Source organism: Empidonax traillii, unplaced genomic scaffold (genome assembly GCF_003031625.1).
Source record: "Empidonax traillii isolate 1590-97213 ecotype Southwest subspecies unplaced genomic scaffold, ASM303162v1 scaffold569:size410440, whole genome shotgun sequence".
NCBI lineage: Eukaryota > Metazoa > Chordata > Aves > Passeriformes > Tyrannidae > Empidonax > Empidonax traillii.
Window position 1 is genome coordinate 110,323 of NW_020955762.1, and position 21,053 is coordinate 131,375.

Sequence of the window (21,053 nt, forward strand, 5' to 3'; positions counted from 1 at the left end):
TTTGGGAAGAAAATGTTTTCCAATACTGAATCTCACAAATGGGTGATCTACAGTACCTCCCAGAAATGATAGAATTTTTATTATTATTATGGGACAGTTCCTACTTTTTTCAGCATCAATAAACTTGTTCGCCTGCCAGAGTATATTTAAGTCTGAGTCTCTTTCAAGAAAAGTGATCCTTCGTAACTCAGTTAGTTTTGTTTAGTGATCAGATTTGTAAAAGTTAACTTTCTGAGGATTGCAACCACTTGGGCCAAACGCATGTTGACTTAGTACCTTTGAAATGAAGAGTGTTTGAGACACAAGACCTGATAGAAACAGATTTTCAAGGAATATTACATCAGGAGTGATGCATCAACACTTGACACCTAGCAAGATTCAAATAATTTCTGGAACTGACCTATTTTGTTCTTCTGCTATGAGATGACTACAAGTGCTGTTTTGTTTATGGTGTTGCATCAGAGACAGGAAATTCTCTTGGCAGTGTAGAGACTTGAGTTTCTGCTTTTACCTGTGCTCTATCTGCTTGCTCTTCAGGGACAAGTCCAAGAAACTAGCAGAACAGGCTGCAGCTATTGTCTGTCTGAGAACATTGAATGTCCCAGAGGGAAAGCTGTGTGAGGGAGAAAATCACCTGATTAACAAACGCAAGAGGGAAGACCAGGAACGATTGAATAACAGAGACCATGGAGAAGATCTTGCTGAACCTTCCCATAAAAAAGCTAATTTTATTGAAGAAACTTCTGACAGGAATGTGCCTGAGATGCCAAGATAGCATGGAAATTAGAGGTTTCACGCCTATGCAGTTACAAATTACCTCCTGTTTGTATATCTTGTTGTTCACATTTCATATGGATTCTTTCAGAGACAGATAAATTCCCCAGGTATGAAAAATGCCAATGAGATGTTTACTGTTCACCACTCAGTATGTCACTATGGTGCCTTTCAGACAGGATAAATTAGGAACTTGACTTTAAAGAACATGGAGAAAGTTATCCCAAATAATAAATTTTTTTCAAATATCAGGTATTTTCAAAGCAATTTTGTCACTGGTTTTATTACTTGTTTTTAGGAAGTCTATGGTGTGCTGGTAAGCAATGTATTAATATATCATCCATAAGCAGATGGATTCCTTATGCAACTATGTAGTTAGGAAAATTAATGTAGGAAAATAATGAGTTTTATGCATGTCTTGCAAGCTTTGTTTACGCCCATCAGGTATCAAGAAAAAGTTTTTGCAGAGAGAAGAACTTAAAAATTTTAACATTAAGCATTAAAATAACATTCTTCTTTCACAATTTCAACTACATTTTTCCCTTCAGAAACACGACAGTGGAATTAACCATCCTTTCCTGGTCTTCGGTATTACAATCATGCCTTTCCACTGGGGAATTAAAGCCAAGTCTAGTAGCCATGAATTTGTTGAAGGAAGGCACTTTCAAGATGTTTTATTGTTTTGAACTTGAAAGTCCTCGTAAATGTCTACAAGTATATTACTTGCAATAATGGGCATCCAAATATGGCCTTGTATTTTTCTGAAATGTGGCCTTGTTTATCTCAGTAATTAGCTGTTGGTCTCAATCAAAGATATATGTTCTCTTCTTCATTTTCCACCGTCACAACTTCCTACTTAAGTAAAGTACATGCTATATGCCAAGAGAGGATACAGACTCCGTCTGATTCACGGCAATCTAGCTGAGCTTGTCTAATTTAAATTAGAGTTCTGAATCCCCAAAAGAATGCCAGAAGAATTCAGGGATTTCAGTTACTAACAACTTGTTGAAACAGTGGTTTAGTTTCCCTTAACAGCATGAGGGATCGTGAGATTATCAGTTCTGGTCTGAAAACAAAATGACAGGAATATATCATGCCATGATCTCTAAAGTCCTTTTTATAAAGATGTACAAAATATAATTAATTTGGATGTTGCTCAGAAATACTCTTCCTGTATAAAATTTTGAATATTTTCCTCAATTAATAGTGCCAACACTAAATTATTATTTTAAAAAGGAAGAACAGTATCTCACCAGTTCAGAGCTGTGAAATAAAATAGTTGTGTATTCAGAGATAAAATGTCTGCTGTTCACATCAGAGTAATTTATAGTAAATGTATGCAATCTAAGAAGAAGAAAGTTTTTCATGTCCATTTTGGACATTGGAGTAAATGCAGTTACATTTGATATAATTTAAGTGCTACTCTAAAGCAGCAAAAGAATTTGCAGTATTACTCAGAAATTTCAGATGTAGCAATTTTCCTATTGTGAGTTTTATCTGGATATCTTGTTTTTGTCAGAACTGTTTGGGGCCATCAAAATAGAGAAAAAGGTTTTGTTAGGTCCTGTTAGCAGTGTGACTTGCAAGGTCTAATATAGAATCATAGAATGCTTGGGTGTAGAAAGAAAGGACCCCTGAAGATAATCTGGTCCAAACCCCATGCTCAAAGAAGGGTGAACTGAAGCAAGTTTCCCAGGACTGTGTCTAACTGGGTTTCGTGCATTTTCCAGGACTGAGACTCCACAACCTCTCTTGGAAACCTCTTCTGGTGTTTGAGCACCCTTATGATAAACAAAAGGGGGTTCTTTTTCTCCTTCTGCATAGAATATCCTGTGTTTCAGTTTGTGCCCATTGCCTCTTTCCTGCCACTTAGAAGAATCTGGCTTTGTCTCTTGTCATCATTGTCTGTGTAAAATGAAAATTGAATCTTTGGATATTAGAGGTGGTGGTGCCTAAATACAATATAAACTTGTATGGCAGCAGTTACTATGGATTGGTGGAAGTTACAATGGATTGGAAGCTAAGGCCCTCATAACAGTACTTGTACCTTTTTTTTCCTCCTCATATTTTGTCATATGATGTGAATACTCATCCTCCTGCCTCCTTAGTGAGGTACAGCCTACACAGACTTTTTGTATTGTTTCCTTCCAGCAAGTGACTTAATGCAATTCAGAGCACAGGATTATGGCAAGAGCCAGGTGTTCCAGTGGTGCTTGAGAATGTGGAAATCTTGGATTTATTTGAACAGCTAAGTAGATTTCTGCAGCATGCTGTCAAAAATTCACGTGGAACTGTAATTGAAGTTTGATACGTAAACAAAGATTGTATGAGTACCCAGCATGTAGGTGCTTTACCAGCAAATCATGGTTTGGTTGATGGAGAGAGTTGGAAAACACTAGCTACCTAGTTCACTATGAGCTGAAACAAATGCTGTGTTAACACAAGTCTGCAGAGTGTATATATTGTATTTATATTAAATTAAATGGGTGCTAAAATTTGGGGGGAATGTTTCTGTTTTCTAATAAGTGCATGTTTTCAGATCCTTCCTGAAATTATTACGTGGTTGCCAACGTTTAGCTCACTGCACTGGTTGTACACAGTAATGGAGTTGTCTGTGCTGTAGTTATGGACAGGACAAACAGAGCCTGTAAAAGTGAGAGTGAGGAGTCACTCTGTTGGAATGAACTTTCAGTGCTAAATATAAAAGGACTGTAAATTCTGGCAAGTGGCTAAGAAGCATAAAATGTTTGACACTCCTTATCAGTCTCAGAAAGAACCAAAGAAAAGGGGCAATTGTGTACATGTCTTATGTGCGTGTCAGAATGTTGTGATTTAATGGCCTTCTGTTACATACTTTCATTCCTCTTAAATCTGTTACAACTAATGTGCGATGACTTATCCTACTTCAATCATTCAATTCACCCTAACCGGATAGAATAATTGTATTTATCATGCCTGTTCCCTTTTCAGCACTGATTTTAAAGTAATTTCTTCAGTGACCATTGCTTTCCTTCTAGAAATTGTTCTATTCACATTACTTTTAAAGAACAAACTACAGTGGTGTCTCTGTATTAGTTTCTCCTGTGCTTCTCTTCTCTGCTGTACTTACTATAAACAGAAGGTGGCAATTTTTTATTTTTCTCATGAAAAATAAGCTGACTTCTGCAGTATTTAACAATCCAGCCATTGCACTTCTGCATTCTTGCATAGGGTGGCAATTGAGACCACAGTTGGCTTGGAGGATATTTAACCTCACTTTTCAGAATTTTTTTTTCTCAATTTTAATGTGGTGTGAATAGAGTACTAGGTCAATATTGATCAGAACTGTGCTCTATTTTAAGTATTTGCTTAGTGAAAATGTTTCACTATAATCGTATGGAACTCAGAGATGCAACTGGTTTCTTCTGTCCCAGGGCTGCTCTCAGTGAACAAAAAAGCAGTTTTATTTTTTACTTGATGCTGATGCTGCAGAAAGTATTTGTAATGATGCCTGCCAAAGTATGGTCCCTGGCTGTTGGCAGAACTGTAGCTTGTCCTCCCTGTAGCCTACATGTACTCTGATTACTAGAAACCTGAATGGGAACGCAGAGATATTTTTACTAGCCTTTAGCATGGATGCACTCACTGTGGGGCTACCTCCAGGGCCTTGCTGGTTGGAATGCTTTTTGGAATGTCCTGGGCTCTGAGCCCAACCCCGCCCTGGAATGTGAGGTTAAATGTTGGCAGTTCAAATACAGAGTCTGAATATCAAAATCCTAGAGTTCCTGTGTACTGCAGTTTCAGAAACTGGCAAGTGAACCGCATGTCAGCTCAGCTGCTCACTGGTTCAAAGGATGAGCATGCCTTGGGCCGCTGGGGAAGGAGGGGGAGGTAGGATGTTGTTTGGTTTGGTTTGCTTTTTACTTGCCTGTTATGACCCGCAGAAGAACATTCTTTTCAAACATGGCAAGATTGCAAGAGGTCTCAAACAGGTGTTAAATAGAAAGAAATCTTAATTCACAAAGGCTTTTTATTGCTACTTCTTTAATCAAACCTAGGAGCTTAGCATAATGGGAGCAGTTGCTTTATTAAACGGGAGTTTGCTTATATTTGGACTCCAAGTCAAGACATGATGTCAGTGAGGTGGCCTGGAAGGCTTAAGTTCCATCTGTACCACAGTGCAGGAGGCCAGTGTTTGAGGCTTTTATTCAGAGTTGCTGATGACAAAGCTGATGAAAAACATTAAAAGCTAAACATGAAAAGCAAGTCTTTGTTGAGGAGGGAGTGCCGTATGTATTGTTAAACAAGTTGCCTAGGTCACTTAAGGAGAAGAATTGCTGAGCTCCAGAGGGAATCTAGTTCAGTCATCCGTGCTCAAAGGAGCACTAACCTCAGCGGCTTTTATGAGAGAGGCTTAAAAATATACATCACTTGTGGTGGTCACTCAGCTCCCACAAGAAACTATTGCAGGAGTTAATGTGAATCTGCTGTTAAATATCTATTAGTTAAAAAAATAAATACTTTTCCTTTGTCCTGGCATGGTGGAAGAGTCTCTGTTTTTCATTTTTAGAAAATTGTTGTCTGAGAGATATCCTCGTTAGAGCTTACAGAATAAAAAGAGAGTTTACAGAGCTTAGACAGTAGTACAAATCTGACACTTTACTAATTTTAACTTAATTTTCCTTGATAAGCTCCATACATTTTTAATGTTTATGTCGTTGTGAAAAATGAAATTAATATAATCTATGTATAATTGTGAACATGGATTTTTGATTATTGCACAGAGCTGACAGAACTGGATTTGAATGCAGATCTTTAACTTTTTAGCTGTTTTTCTGTTGCTTTGCAAAATTATCTATGCAGTGTTAGGCTGCTGCATGTGCCATGCATGCCTGTGTACCTGCCAGTGTCTGCGCACAGGTGTCAGCAAGGATTGTTAGCAGTTGGTCAGAGAGCTTTATGTCAGAATTCTTAAGCAGAAACTGATAAAGTGGTTTCCCTCATTGTGGTCTGAGAAAAGTGAGAGTTACAAAGATATTAAAATAAAAGCTAGTATGTTTTTGACTTTTTAAATTTCCAGTGTTGGAAAATATTATCTTTTTGAGGTAAAAAAAAAAATCAGGCTCTAATCAAATTTCATTGGGAAACTTCTTGGTGACTTACCTTATTTGATTCAGTGTATGCTTATTTACTTAGGAAATTAACTACTGCTTTTTTCTTTACGTTTCTCTGGTAGCAAAAACTTCTTTTTTTTGTAGTTTACTGTTTCATTAGCTCTCTGAATCGTTATAAAATCTAAGGCAAATTTCCTGGCCATCTGTGGATCTGTTCTAGTTACATACTCATACAGAAATCCCAGGCAACAAAACGTTTAATAGCTGAAACCATTGTCATTGTTTTCTTCTGTGCTGAAATAGAGCCAAATCCTGAGCACCAGGCAGAACAGAAGTAAACACGTCTAAAAAGAGGTACCGATATGAACCACAAAACCCACGAGATCTGAAGAGTGTTAAAAACACTATGAGACAGTTTCACTCAAGCAGAAGCGTACATTTATTTCCCCTGAATGGCATACAAAAGGGGTTTTTGTAAGGATTTGGTTTTTTTCAGAAGTTAATTGAACATTGGGTGTTCGGATCCTTATGTGGGAATGAATGGAAGATGGAGTGTTCACAAGGGCATCAGAATGATATGATTTCAGAGAGGTGGAATATTGAGACTGCAGGATTAAGCCAGTAAGTCACTGTACAGTTAGTTACAGGTGCCTACCTGTCATGTCAGTGGCATGGTAATTCTAGTTTACTGTGCTGCCCTGTGACATTCACTTATTAAAACTAATAGCAGCTTTCATATTTTGCTCTGCCTGAACATGGAATACAGTTGTAGTTCTTAGAAAGTTTATAGCCCCTAGGCTACAGAAATATTGCATTGTGAATACTGAATTAATAGTGATGTAATAAATTACCTTCTCTCCCATTAAGTTTTATCAGCATGGCAGATGTTGCAGTGTAGACTATAAAATCAGTTTGCTCACTGGTATGGGTGACGTGCAAGACTAGGCAGCATGACTTGAGAGTGTGCATGTCCTGTAATGACAGCAATGCTGGGTTAAGGGATAAATAGAAAGGAAAAAAAAAAAAGAAAATTAGTCACTAATGTCTTTCTGTACAGTAATACTGGTACAGCACAGTAGATTTAGCATTTACCTGTCTTCTTCTTGTTCGTATTCAGTATATTAACTCTTGGGAGTCTGTAGGACGATTCTCAATTCTTTGTTAGAGACAAAATGTGTAACACAGCGTTTATTTAAAATGATGCCTTATGCCACAGAAGCAAACACAGCTTGCTTGGGGAATAGAGTTTCCATTTAATTTAGCAGAGAAACACACTGAAGACAAACAGATTTGATCTACCTCCACTTCATTATTTTCTTCATACTTCTTAATTAAAAAAAAAAAAAAATTAGATGAAGAGGAGATTTTACAGAAAAGGGTGATGTATTTTCATGAAAGGAAGAGCTAACCTCATCCTGTTAGAAAACATCTCACATCTTCACCTATCACTGCCTCATTCCTATTGTGTACTATTTTCCTCTCAGCCCAGCCTGTGAATTCACTGTTAATTTACCTGTTAAGAGAGAACATTTCACCCACACGATTCACCCTTCTCACTTCCCCTGTACTTCAGAACCCCACATGCACACTGCCATTGTACTGACACGGATCCTAAACTCACAGAAAACAGCTAACTGTATTTCTTCTTGCATTAGTACTTTTTATGGGCTGTGACTGTGACTTCAGCTGACTTTCACTAAACACACCTCAGCCCTTAGAGAAGAATCTGTCTGCAGCTTTTTAACAGATTTTGGGATACTGACAAAGCTAATCTTATATTGAGGCTACTCTTCACTCAGGTCAGTGTGGGTAGGGAAGAGAGGATTTTCAAATGGTAATTCACAATAGTTTCTGCTTAGTTGTTTTCTTAGCCTCACAAAGCTAAAGTTAGCTTTTGTAAATACCATTTTTTTCTTCCATCTCAGTATTTAGAGTAGGCATGTCAAGCTGACCAGCCTTTATCTGACCATAAATAGTCACCTCGTTAATCCTCGATTTTCTCTTGCAAGCTGTTTCCCTGGGTAAACTAAAATCAATTTGGGATTTAGCTGTTGCACCTGAGCAGTATTGTGCAGGTATTGACTTCCATTCAAGAAGGCATTTATCCGGAATGACAAAAAAGTGCATCTGTTGTCTTCCTATCTTTGTTTTGCAAAGATTGTTTCTGTAGGTAGAGCTCATTACACAGTGCAAGTACTTCTTCCTTGAGGTCCATAGTGCACAGCTGGCAGCATTCAACACCGGTGCCAGTGTTGGTTTTCCTTACATTAGTTACTTACTTTGCAACTGGGGTCCTCGAGAGCATGTGCATATCCCTTCAGCAGGGGCATCAGCACAGGGCCAGAGCAGACCTGAGAGTGACCACCACTTCTGGCTCCAACAAAACCTCACAGCAACAACCAACACCTGCAGTGCCTTGCTTGGCATGTAAAGACAGGCTAGAACAGCAATGTAGGGAGAATACCTCCGATAAATTATACAAGTGGAAAACTCACCTGAATAGGGAGCCTTTTGCTCTAGCAGCCTGCACTCAGAATAATACCTATGCAGATAGTAAGGATGTTTTAAATAAAGTAGAATGAGCTGCTGGGTACATTCCAGTTCTTAGCATGAAACATCCTGTTGACAACCTCAGCACAAACACCAGTGGCAGAAAAAGAAGAGGACAATTAAACTACTTTTTAGTCCTTTCAAGTACAGTATCTCCAGATCAAGACTAAGGGTCAGTGATAAGGGCATCTGTGGAGTTTGTACTGTTACTGTCTGTATCTGATCTCCTAAAATAATGTACTGGTTTTCATTCTTTGACATGACTGTGCAAATTAGCACAAATATTAGTGTGATGAGAAGATCCTGACCAATACATGCAGTTATCTGTTATGCTTCCTTGTGATTGAAGAAATGGAACTGGGAGATGTCTGGCATATTTCTATCCAGTATACTTCCCATGTATTGACTGCTCGGTATTTTGCAGACAAGTTAAATTTATTCTATGAATTTGTATAGATTATTTAATGAACAATATACAGTATTGAGCCTTGTCAACAACTTGTGTTGTATCAGAAATACAACCCCAGTGCATGGTGAACTGCTGTAGTTTAACATAAAACTAGCACCAAGAGGATCTTCCTTGATAAGTGAGGAAGTGGCATGATCTGTCATTAGTTTCCTTCTAACGAGAAACAGGTATCTTCAACCACATCTTTAGACTCCCACGCCACTGTGGAGATCAAGATGTTAAGCTTGGTTTATTTTAAAGGTCATCCTGTGAGATCTCACACACAACTTCTAAGCTATAAACAAAACATAACTCCACAAAAGGAAAATTCAGATTATCAAAAGTGAGTGCAACTTAACACAGTGTCTAAAAATAGATTCCAGCATTACGTTTCTGACTCAAAAACATCAGCAGTTATGCACAGGTTTGGGGTGTTTTGGTTGATATGGATGAAGTTCAGCTCTGTGTGGAATATAACTTTATTACTTGTATTATAGCAAAATCCAAAGTAGGCCAAGTGTTAAGATTGTATGGAGCATCTGCTATGAAGAATTTACCATCTAAGAGAACAAAGGTGAACAGTAGAACAGACAGGATATAACCATACAAAGGGTGAAAGGCAGGGAGGAGCACAAAGCTGACTGACCCATTTTTCACAAGAGTAGAGGAGAACTGCAGTACATATTTTTATGCTTTTTATGCTCTCTGTGACAGATAAGGATGGATGTGGTAAAGGAGGAGGAAGCTCAAAGTGGATTCATGTTATAATCAAGAAAAGAAAAACTTTATGCAAAGCAGCTTAAAGAATGTGGTGTGGATGAACTGGTGAGACAAAAATTAAAATAGTCAGGGATCTGGAATTGGTGTTACATAAAGGGATATAAATGTCAGAGTAAATGATTTACCATCTCCGTGAGTGCTTTTATTGGTGATTTAGATATGGTTCTGAGATCCTGGATGATGTTCAGAATTCAGATCTGCCCACCACAAATATAGGAAATAGCGAAATAGTTTCTTAGATATGACTGTTGACAGGAGATTGTTTAAAATGAATATCAGCATTGTTTCAAGTTTTCACTAGTTGACTACAAAGCTTTAGACTGAATTACTTATAAAGGATGAAATGCTGGTTGAATTAGATGGATTAAAGTAACATACTTTGGATCTAAGTTCTTACAAACCTAAAAGCTATTTAGTCAAGGAATTTTGCCTCCAGCTTTTTTCTGTTTGAAATTTTTGTGTGCCTAAGAAGGAGCTGATATTCAGGACTTCATGGTGACTGCATGAGATTTTTCATGAAATGTATTATATGTAATTGAGATGGGATGTGAAGTGAAGAATGCTGAAAAGGGGTATCGAATGACCATCAGTTAAGGAAGTTGCTGCCTGTCCTTGAGTCTCATCGGTGTATTGGAATGACACTGTGTTTGAACTATGTTGTCATTATATTCTTGGCACTAATTATTCTTGAAACAAACAACACACATTTCTCAGACACATGCAAAGCTACTGAATGAACTACTATAGCATTGAATTCAAACAGGTTAAATGCTTGCTTTCTTGAAAGGTATAGTGTGGAGATAACTAAGGCAAGGGATTGTGAAAGCTGACTTGACATCTGTTCTGAGCTCTTTCATTGATCTGTTCTCACTCACCAGTAATTTCACCCCATTACAATTCCAGATCCTCTGTTAGCATAGACACCAGTGTGTGTTTTCAAGGCTCACATGATACCTGTGGTTCCAACCAAGGTATCAAGTCGTTGCCTCCTGCTTCTTGTTGCAATCTCTTTCACTTATTACCTCCTCCCTTTTGCCAGCACAGACACTTGCTTGGGATTGCTTCAATTCCCTGATGTGATTCACTCTGGGACCACAAAAGTATCAGTAGTGGCACAAGAGCAAAGATGGCACCTTGGTAGAGAAAGCATACCTGGGAACTGAAAGCGTCTGAGGAGTGAAAATGGGAACTGCTTCAGTCAATATTTATCACCTAGGAAAGGTCAGTATAGCCACAGCCTCATTAGCTTCAGGCCCAGAGAAGTACTTCCTGGCAGCCTAACCTTTGCATTTGTGGATCTTGTTTATGGGCAGGGTTCATATTAGTCAAATGAGACTTGTAATTTTTTGCAATAAATTGTCCATACAAATGATGAGAATCATGGCAACAGAACCCTCCTGAACAAGAATATGGTACATTGGAAGACAGTTTGCATTGTAAGTTCTGTGATTTCTGGGAGCAGCCGAGACAAATGGTATTTCCATGTAACTGAAGTTGTATTGTTACAGTGACTGCCTACTGGCAGAACAGATGGACCGAAACAGATCTTGGAGATGGCTAAACTTCTCAAGTGTTTATTCACTTTTGTAGAACATCATGCACCCCTGCAATGAAATTTGTGCTGCAAGGGTTCTGCTAACAACAGCTGATACAGCTGCTTTACAGCCATGCTGGCTGTCCTTGCATGAGCTGAGCTCTAAAAATGCCTACAGCGTACATCCACTCTCAGTCAAGGGGAATTGGTGGGCCAATATCTGCATTACTGAATGGTAAAATAGTTCTAATCCAGGTGGACTACCCATCGATTTTGATGCGTGTGGCAGCAATGTGAGTTTGTGATGGAAATCTCTGTTTCTGAGCCTAGATTGTGTTTTTAGAGAAGACTGTATCTTTTAAACCCTAGACATTTTATTGCTTCTTGCTAGTTCTCAATTGGGATCATGGCAGCTGATAAACAATTCAGGCATGGGTAGAATCTAAAATTAAATATCTTGTTTTACCTCTTTTCTCCTCCCACTATTGTTTCCTGAAAACAAAGAGCATTTTGAAATAATTACTGAAACGGCAGCCCATTTGTAAATGTTCGTCTAGTAAATTAATGCTCTGAAAAAAGTTTGGATTAGTGCCTACATAGGTTGATGTCCTCTGACTATGATTCAGATACACCGTGGTCAAGTCAGCTTTACAAATGTGTCTTGTGAAGTCCATTCTAGAAAAGTACCCTGGACCTCCTGCCCCTGCATCTCACTCTCAGTTCTGCAAGTGCAACTCTGTGTGCAACCCTTTGGCTACCTAGACCAGAGAACTGATGTAGAGTAAAAACAAGCCTGCAAGATAGAGTGGTTTTGTTAGGTGGAATTTTTTGATAACCAAGGGCCACTGCTGCCAAAAGAACCACTCATAAACCACTTGTTTCTCATCTAGGATGCCTTTGAACCAGGTTATATAGTTTCTGTGCTATCCAGGGCCCCACAGTTCACATTACCAGATGCTTTGGACAATGTCTCACTCTAAAATGAGAGATGAAAACAGATACCTTTTCAACACAGAAGTGGCAGCTGTAAGTATTTAAAGGGTAGATATTGGCAACTACAAATGAGCTGAAATTGAAGCTAAGTGGATTCTTGCATGTCTAACAGACAAACAGCATTCCTGTACAAAGTGTGTTGTCTTTCCTGGCAGTAAGGCACTTAGTTGTTTTTTGACTGTGTAACAGATGCTACGTCTCTTCTCTACGTGTGTAAGATAACAGCATTTAATATTTGGAGGAAAGTTGCTCTGCAGCAAAGAAAATTTGTGGCCATTCAAAATGTGGAAAAGAGATCAAATAGATTTCATCTTGCAGCAGTTTCTGAGTTAACTGGTTTTATTTTAAGAGATTATTTTTAAAATAGAACTGCCAGAGGCTAAACTTTGCAGATCATTAAAATATAAATACATTTTTCCAAATGGTCATCAGTTCCTCTCTTTAAGGAAACTGCTATACAGCTTCTAGGGTTTCCTAGTGAGATTTCACTCCTTTCTTCAAAATTCTGGTATTCATTCACTTTGTATCAGGGTATTAATAGCCACAGTAACCAACTCTCAGTGAGAACCTTGTCAAGTCCTAGAGTAACAGGAGCCAACAAAAAGGAGCATTTTTCTTTCATTCCTTTCCTATGGTTCTCTGATAATTTGCCACAAAAATCAGATTATTTTGACAGAACCAGGTTAGGGAGTGGTTCTATGTGTATTCAAACTGGCAAACCTGAGAGGACTGCCAAATAGAGGCAGTGTGAAGGAGTTCATCTCTTCTTAATACAGATCAGCTGCACATGTCTGACCATGTCCTCAAGTTCAGTAATAATCTCTCTCAGATCAAGGCAGGGAAGACAGAAACTCCATTGTAGAAGTGCCTTGAGATACAGAGGCCAAATGAATGCTCAGCTTATGGTCCAATTTCTGAATGATAAACTTGGAGTTCTGATTGCTCTAGACAGACAAATAAGCTTGATCCTTTGCTTTACTTGGCTATGAATGAAGCCAAGGTTTGCAGAGAGATCCTCCATCCTGAAATGGTCCCAAAGAGCATAAGAGATGGAAAAATGTAAGGGGAAGGGAAAGGTTCAGGGGAAAGAATTGAGAGAAAACTTGTTCCAGGATCCACACTAACCTTTTCTCACTACTCTTTGATGATGCTCATGAGACTCTTATTATTTTCTAAACAAAGTTTTGGTATCTTATACAGTATATCTTCCTGAAGGGTCCAGGTATTTCTCACAGCTGCTGGGGTAGGTGGCAGACAAACACAGTTGTTTGTGAACCCCATAACACATCTGGGAAAGCATATAAACTTCTGTGACATTATTCACTCTTGAACTTGAAGGCAGATTGGCAAAAAAAAAAAAAACAGTTGGCTCTGGTCTCCATGTTCCTACCACATCTATATAAACCTAGATAAGATAGAAATTCTTTTAAAAAGATTTATGCATTTAAGTTTTCATCTGACTTCTGGCTCCATGTTTTTGTCTACAGATTAAAAAGCCACAAGCATGCGGGATTACCAAGAGTAATTTCTAAAGGGAAAGACTGGGGAGGGGAGGATGAAAACAAAAATGTGCCTCTGTTCCCTAAAACAAAAGCATATTCTTTGAAATATCTTTATAGAAATTCTAAATAGGGAGCATATACCCTGGTCAGTATGTGAAAGATACTTAGTCTACTCCCACTGTCCTTTAGAAAAATTACCAGGCTCTGGCAGTGTCGCTGGGGAGGCAGATATAACCTGTAAACAGACTAACTGTTAGGGATTACCTCCTACCTCATGGAAAAACAAGTACTCTATTATATAGAGTAATAATTCAGCCTTGTATTCATGGAAGTGGGGAATAAGCAGCTGCTTAACAGTTCTTTTTTGAGTGTTACAGAGTTTTTAAAATTCTGCCTATGCATTTTTATATATAAATACCTATATTGTGTATCTGGTTCAGGGATAGGCAAACATGCTGGAAGTTTATGCATTTATGTGGAGTTATAAAATAGTCTGCATATTTTAATTTTTTATTTTCCAATAAACTGCAAAAGTCAGTAACAACAAGCTTGTTCATACAAAAGCAGCATGCAATTGCAGCTGTATCTGGGGTGGAAGGGAGAAGGAGAGAGCCCCTTGGAGAGTGTGTGTGACCCTTTTTAAGTGGATATCTCCTTGGTTCTCATAACACAAGTCTGATTTATAGGTGGATGTTCTTTTTTTGAAGAAAAGGGCAACACCATGTAGTTTGTGGGCAGACAAAATGCCAGCTGAACTATGAGTTCTGAACATATAACATGACCCTTTAAAAATTTTGAAATTTTAGTAAGGACTGTCTCTACCATACGAGCCCTGCGCAAACAAGCCCAGTTTTGCACATATAGTGAATGTGCTATGATACGGATTTGCAAAGAAGCAGCTAAAACTGCATATTTGCAAGGAAGTCACTGTATTCCACTCATGGGACCTCTATGGTTTCAGTTTAAAAGAGTACTTAATTATTTGTGGGACATGTTTTGTTGCCGTCCTTAACTAATATCTTTTTGCTTCCCAAGAATTCCCCTTTAATTGGATGCCTCCATAAGTAGCAGAAACATCTTATGGTCAGACAGGATGGCTGCTGTAGTTTGATGAACACTTTTTCTGGTGTCAGTACTCCTCAGTCTCTGACTGTTCATTCCCCACATCATTGTCCCTGTCTCACTTGCTTAGGTATAATTACTTATGGAATTCTGTGGTAAAACAGATTAGGGAGTTGATGCAGGTTAAAACCTGTGTTCTCCACACCACTTTCACTCCCCCTCCAACGAGTTCTTTGGGGTCAACAAGGCAGAAAAAAAGGGAAGGAACGAGGAGCCTTGGAGGCAAGGGTGGATTCAGACAGTACTGATGGCAAAAGGAATATTTATCAGACTATGTTCTGTAGATATTAGCCATCTTTGTTGATGTGGAAGTCTGTGACATTAGAAATGTTAAAGGTTTCCCAGTAGAGCTAGTCCAAGGAAGTATAAACCAAACCCATTTGTTTCATAAACAAAACCCCAACCTGATCTGTCCAAAGGGAGAATTGCCATTATGGAAGAGATGTGCTGTTTCTCCAGCTGCCCTTGGGGAGGCAGAGTGCTCAAAATCTACGTGTACCTCGTAGCCTTTCTCTGCACATACATATATTTGTCATGTAAAACTGTTGGCACAAAAATTTAAACAAGTAGTTTAAAAATTTATTTTATTTTATATATATAAATAAAATTAAATTTAAAAATTTAAAAGTTCAAGTTTTATTTTCAGAACTAATATTGGGGACTACATCCCACTGAATTAAAATGAAAGACTGATAAATTTCTAAGGCATTTTGGAAATGAAATGTAGGTTTAGGAAGTAATTTATTGATGGTAGGCAATTTACTCCATCCATTGCTCAGACCTTAGTCCTACTGCTGTGTACAGTCAAGCTTCATTTCTAGGCACTGCCATAGGAACTTGGTGGTTGTCAGAGTTTCAGGTCAAGTTAATTGAGGGGCATTTTTGAATTAGTGCCATATACCTAAAAATCAGAAGTTGTCTTTCAAGTTGAATATATGCAGATTTTTAAATCTTGTAAATGAAAAAATTTAGTTCTTCTTTAACTGCATGCAACTCTTCAGTGCTAACCAAAATTTTACTTTACCGTGCCATTGTCTCTTTTAGTAACAAGAGGCAAAGTCAGTTTACATAGGGTGTCTCACTATAATCTTCTATATTTAGAACTGAACTTTTTCCCCACAACTCTTGAAGACAAAACACCATGTGAGAAGTTGACTACTCTCAGCTGAGAACAGAAATAAAAGTGCCAGTAACATTGCAAATAAGCCTTTTGCTCATGAGACTTATAGCACATTTTTTTCTGACAGAAAGCATTCAGATGAATTTATTAGATGTTTATCTGAACTGTACCCATGTTTTTTAACCTTTTGTAGCTTTCCTTATATCTGAGACTAAGAAGTATATTTGTCAGGGCCATGGCTTAGAAAACAGTCATCACTAGTGGACAGATTGCTTATTTTCAGAGGTACTGGTATGAATTGTGGGGAGGGGATAAATTGATGAATTGTTGTCGGTTTTAAAGATTTTCTTTTACTTGAAGTATATTTTAGTCTGTTTTTCCTGATGATTTACTATTGCATATCACTTCTTTCAGACAATAATCCTTTGAAGTGATTATCCTTCTCTTTTCTGAGTGCAAAATGTGTCTTTAGAACTAAGGTTAACAAGAGAAAATCCTGTAGCAAATAATCCAATAACCCTGTATTTATCACTTGCAGTAAGCCTCATTATTTACTTTTCAGACTTATTTTCTCCAAGTCTCACTGCTGATCAGTCTCATCACAAGTTTTCTTCTAAAGTCACTATACAGCAATGTGTTTGCAGCATTTATCCTTGAGATACCATCTGTTCACTCACATGCTTGTTCACAGGGGTTTTTACTGGTGTTTGTGAAGAGCATGGATCTCACAGCAGTGCTGGAGTATTTCTCTGGAGCTGTTGCCCCTTGTGGCCATGCCCAGTGACCGGGCCTGTGTGTGAGGTTTTGTCTCATGACACGCAGCACTTGGCAGCAGTACTAACTTTAGATATCCTTGGTCTGTGTTCTTATTGCATCCACTGCACCATCCCTGAGCGCTTGTGCTGACGCAGCTTTTTGTGGATCAGATCAGGGAACTCACCCCGCCTGAACAGTCCTCCCCCTCTCCCTACAAATAAAGAACGAGGCTGGGTCGGATCCCTTGCTCTGGCTCACAAGGTGGTCTCAAATGGTTCTGCCAAACCAGCAGAACAGATGGCATTGCTTCTGTGGCACAGAGGGAAGGAACAGAGCATTACTGGTGTTGCCTAACACCATATTCTTATTAGCCTCAGAGTACAAACAGATACAAATATTAAATTTATTTCTTAATACTTGTTGTTATAACTGCAATTTACCTTAATGGCTGGGTTGCTGATTTTAAGTATAAATGGGTAAGGGAGGAGGTTTTGAGACTTAGGTTTTATAATTTATCGTGTAGTCTAAATTAATTTATTCAAATCAATTAAAGTATTGTTAGAGAAAGATCTGTACTTAATATACCCAGCTGGCATTAATGGCAGTCTGACTAACTAGTACAGATCAAAGAATTGCTTCTTTTGCTAATGATTCTTTAATTGCTAGGTTAATATCATCTTTGGTTTGTTATTGTTATCTGGTACAGTAAAGATACATGTTTAAAACAGCAAAAAAGTCCCTGCAAATAGGGTTAGGTCTGGCTCTGTTCCCTGAACTAGTGTGTGCTCTGGCATTCAGTCAAACTGAACCGATTCCAATGATTTCTGTACTGTACCTGACTCGAGCTGGCTTTTCCTGCAAGTCTTGTAGGCCAGAAACCTGTGATTGTGCCTTTGCTGCCTTGCATTCATTCTCCATAGATATTGTTCTTTGATCAAACCCGCAGATACCCCATGGTTTAAAAGCTTTTTCCCCTCTCCCCCCACTCTCCGCACTTTGGCACAAGGCAAGCAATTGATAATTTCTGTTGAACCAACAGGTTCACCCTTATCAGTACCTTTATTTTGAAACTGGGTATATTCAGTTGGTATGAATGGCTCTCTTTCTCCCTGTTTTGGTTTGTTTGTTCGTTTTGTTTTTTGTTTGTTTTGGTTTGGTTTTGTTCGAGTTTTGTTTTGTTTTGTTTTTTAAGAAAAAGATGTGTAGGAGGCACAACAACAGAGGACCAGGAAAGGACTATCTGCAAACCCCTTTCTTTCACATCTGTTGTGGCCCCATTACAAAACAGGTGCATAATGAGAGCGCTCTGGTACACACCCATCAAATATCTCAGAGAACTGGCCCTGGGGCATAGGCAGGTGGGCTGTTGGTGAAGAAAACTAAGGTGATAAAGTTATGACCAAGTTACAGATTCCATCCTGATTTTCACATGGAGTTAAGGAAGATCTGCTGTTTAAGCTGTGTGGGCTGATGTGGCTTATTTAAACGGTAACTGAACAGGGAGTGTCACTGCTCGCTGTGTGAGCTGTGTAGGTGTCTGGGAAGGGTCCCCCTTCCCTGAGCCCAGCAGCCATCACACCAGGACATGCATCTGCAGCCTGAGAGGGAACCGCCACAGGCTGAGTGGAGCTGAAAAACCTGCCGCTTCCCAAAGAAAGTGATTCCATTCCTGCCCTATTCTGCCCAAGGCAGAAAATTAACACAGCAAAAGTGGGTGAGATGTTTCCATCCAGTTTAGTGAGTTAAGTCAGTTCTCTGAAGGTCGTATAAGAGAACACAAGTGGAATCCCTCCTTTCCTCAGCAGGGAAGTGGTTGTGGACTGGTGTGGCAATCTCACTCCACCTTGCCTGGGTTGGTTTTGCAGAACAATTCATAGCAAGTTATGCTGGGTGATTGTGACTTTCTGCTGAAAGACGTTAGTGTGCCCTTGTTGGAAGTATCAGATTTAGTGAAGTTTCATCTATTTAATTTGCTACCTGCTAAAGCTAATTACAGTTCATGTCACTATTTAGACTGCGAGCTCTGGGGTTCATATGAAGGTGGTTAACCACAGAGTGTTGGACTGCTAATGGTCCCAGGGGCCCTAGGACCTCCTATCAAACAACCATGAAACTGAGCGAGCTGAGGTCCCTCTGTTGTGCCACTCATGCTACCATATAATGAGCCAGTTCAGGGAACTGAAACAAGAAGTTGCTTTCTTTGGAGAGCTAGTTTTTAACTGGCTCAGATCCCTGAGCTGACTTACTGCGCAGTGCTCACAGCAGCACAAATCAATGAGCAGTCAAGGGGAGGGCGGAGGGCCAGGCTGTGGCAACTGTAAATTAGGTTGGCTTAAGGTGTTATAGAAATACACTCTAAATGGAAGCAGAAAAAATATAAAAACTTTCCTTTCAGAATATTGTTTTTCCTGAGCAATTGAGCTACTACCGAGAAATGCAAATATATGAAGTACAAAGAAATTTAAATCCTACACAATCCTAATTAAATTTTTGAGTCAGTATTTGGGCCAGTTATGTTGTAAATATCGAAGTAGATTTCCCCCAAGAAGGTTTATTCCCACACTTTTGTTTAAATACCTGTCATTCTGGCGATTTTATGGGTTAATTAATTTATTTTCTGAAATGTATTTCTGGGATATTTTCCCTTTAAGTACTTCAACCCATAACCTCCTGTTCTAAGAGTTACTTAACCTTTGGTCTTGTACAGTTTACTGGCAACCATTCAATTCCTTTTAGGATTTCTTATTTTTGATTCTCTTAGCAATATAAACTGCATATAGCTGCTATTTCCTAAAGTGAAGCCTCACACAGTGAATTGATGTTACATTTAATTAACAGAAGAGTTTTAGATATTTCATAAAGTTACTGACACCAGAACTGCTGTACATTAATACCAAATGTTTGACATTGTTTACTGTGAGAAGAGATTGTAATCCCGGATTAAAATCATATTAAAAGATGGACTAAATTTACTTTCCAACTAAAGAATTGCTATAGGAAAGAGTTAACATTGCTTGGATATACTATATGTAGTTCTATGCCTTAATAAGTTTGGTTTTCTTTCAGATTGTACTCTAACATTTCCTGGTTTACAAATGTTTTCTACACTAATTTTAAAGTCTAATTTTAAACTCTTACAATCAATTTTATAACAGCATCAGTATTATTTGTTAGGGAATTCCCAACGAGAAAAAGTCCAAGAAATCCAGTAAGACTGTTTTTAATACTCTGAAGGTATATAAATACCAATGTTGATACTATTTTTAGTTTGATCTTTTGTCTGATTCATTGGTACATACCAATTGTTTTGTACCAAGCACAGTCAGAGTCTGGTAGCTAGTTGAACTGGGTTTACAACTTTGGAAGCTGCTAGACAAATAACTTTCATGTGCTGTCTTGACTGGAAAAGATTAATTTCTAGTTTATGGTCATACTGTAGCAGACACGCCCCTCCCCATGTGATAATAAATATGAAACTGTATTCTGTGATACAGATCTTGAATATCTTGACTGTTTTTGGAAGGTGATACTGTAAAAATTTTTAAAGCATAAAATACACTTTTTCTTAACCTAGGTAAAACTTGGAGCAAGCAGTGTCCCATTTGGTGCCTCTGGTGCTTTAGAAGGCTTTTCCTTTTCATGTTTCTTGAACAACTGTATAAACCCAGAGGATTAGAGTCTGCTGCCAGCAGAGCACCAAGAAGGGCAGCTGTTCTCTTCAGCATTTTTTTGCTGAGCCATCAGGACAGCTTAATGCTACTACATGTTAAAAACTCATGCATTATAGTGATTGTGGGTACAGACAGTGCTGCTGACCACTTCCTGCTGAATCCCTGCCCCACTGAAAGCACTTCATGGCTGATTGAATGTTTCTTCTTTTTTAATTGTGCAAAACTGGGAAAGATGTGTATGTTTTAATTCAAGTGGAAAACTAAGTGGGAGATTCCAGATGATTATATTAAAACCTTTACATCTGCAGTCTAGTTTCTTCATATGTAATAGGATAAAAGTTAGATGCTGCATCAGCAGTAGCTATTGTACCTTGAAAAATTATCCATCTTTTTGATAATGTTTTGCTTCGCTTTTAATCTATAAAAATAGAAAGAGTAAAAGGAGGCAGAATAGGCAAAACAATGGTCTTCAGGCTTTATTTCCTTGTAATTAGATGAATTTCCAGTTGCAGTATCTTTCTTGCTGTTTTCTTGATTTATTTTTTTGCTTTCTCAAATGGTCATCAGATTCTGCCTTTGTGAATTTTCCCCCATTGTATTATCTCTATCAAAAATATATCTTAAAAACCTCATTGTGTCCCCAGGAAAGAACAAATTACCCTGTGCCATGCAATAGCTCTGCCTTTTTTTAGATCTTCAGGGGTTTTGCA

General features: G+C 38.4%; 1 protein-coding gene across 5 annotated transcripts in view; it reads left to right on the forward strand.

Moving 5' to 3' along the window:
- Positions 1-20,616, forward strand: part of DUS2 (dihydrouridine synthase 2) — a 36,073-nt gene extending 15,457 nt beyond the window's left edge. For 4 of the 5 annotated variants that reach the window (XM_027897932.1, XM_027897928.1, XM_027897930.1 and 1 more), the window contains exon 16: positions 538-1,041. In XM_027897932.1, coding sequence (XP_027753733.1) covers positions 538-775 — 238 coding nt within the window. In that variant the 3' untranslated portion in view covers positions 776-1,041. Of the gene's footprint in view, positions 1-537; positions 1,042-20,246 lie in introns of those variants that run through there. The other variant, XM_027897931.1, reaches the window with a different exon arrangement.
- Positions 20,617-21,053: the final 437 nt, after the last annotated feature.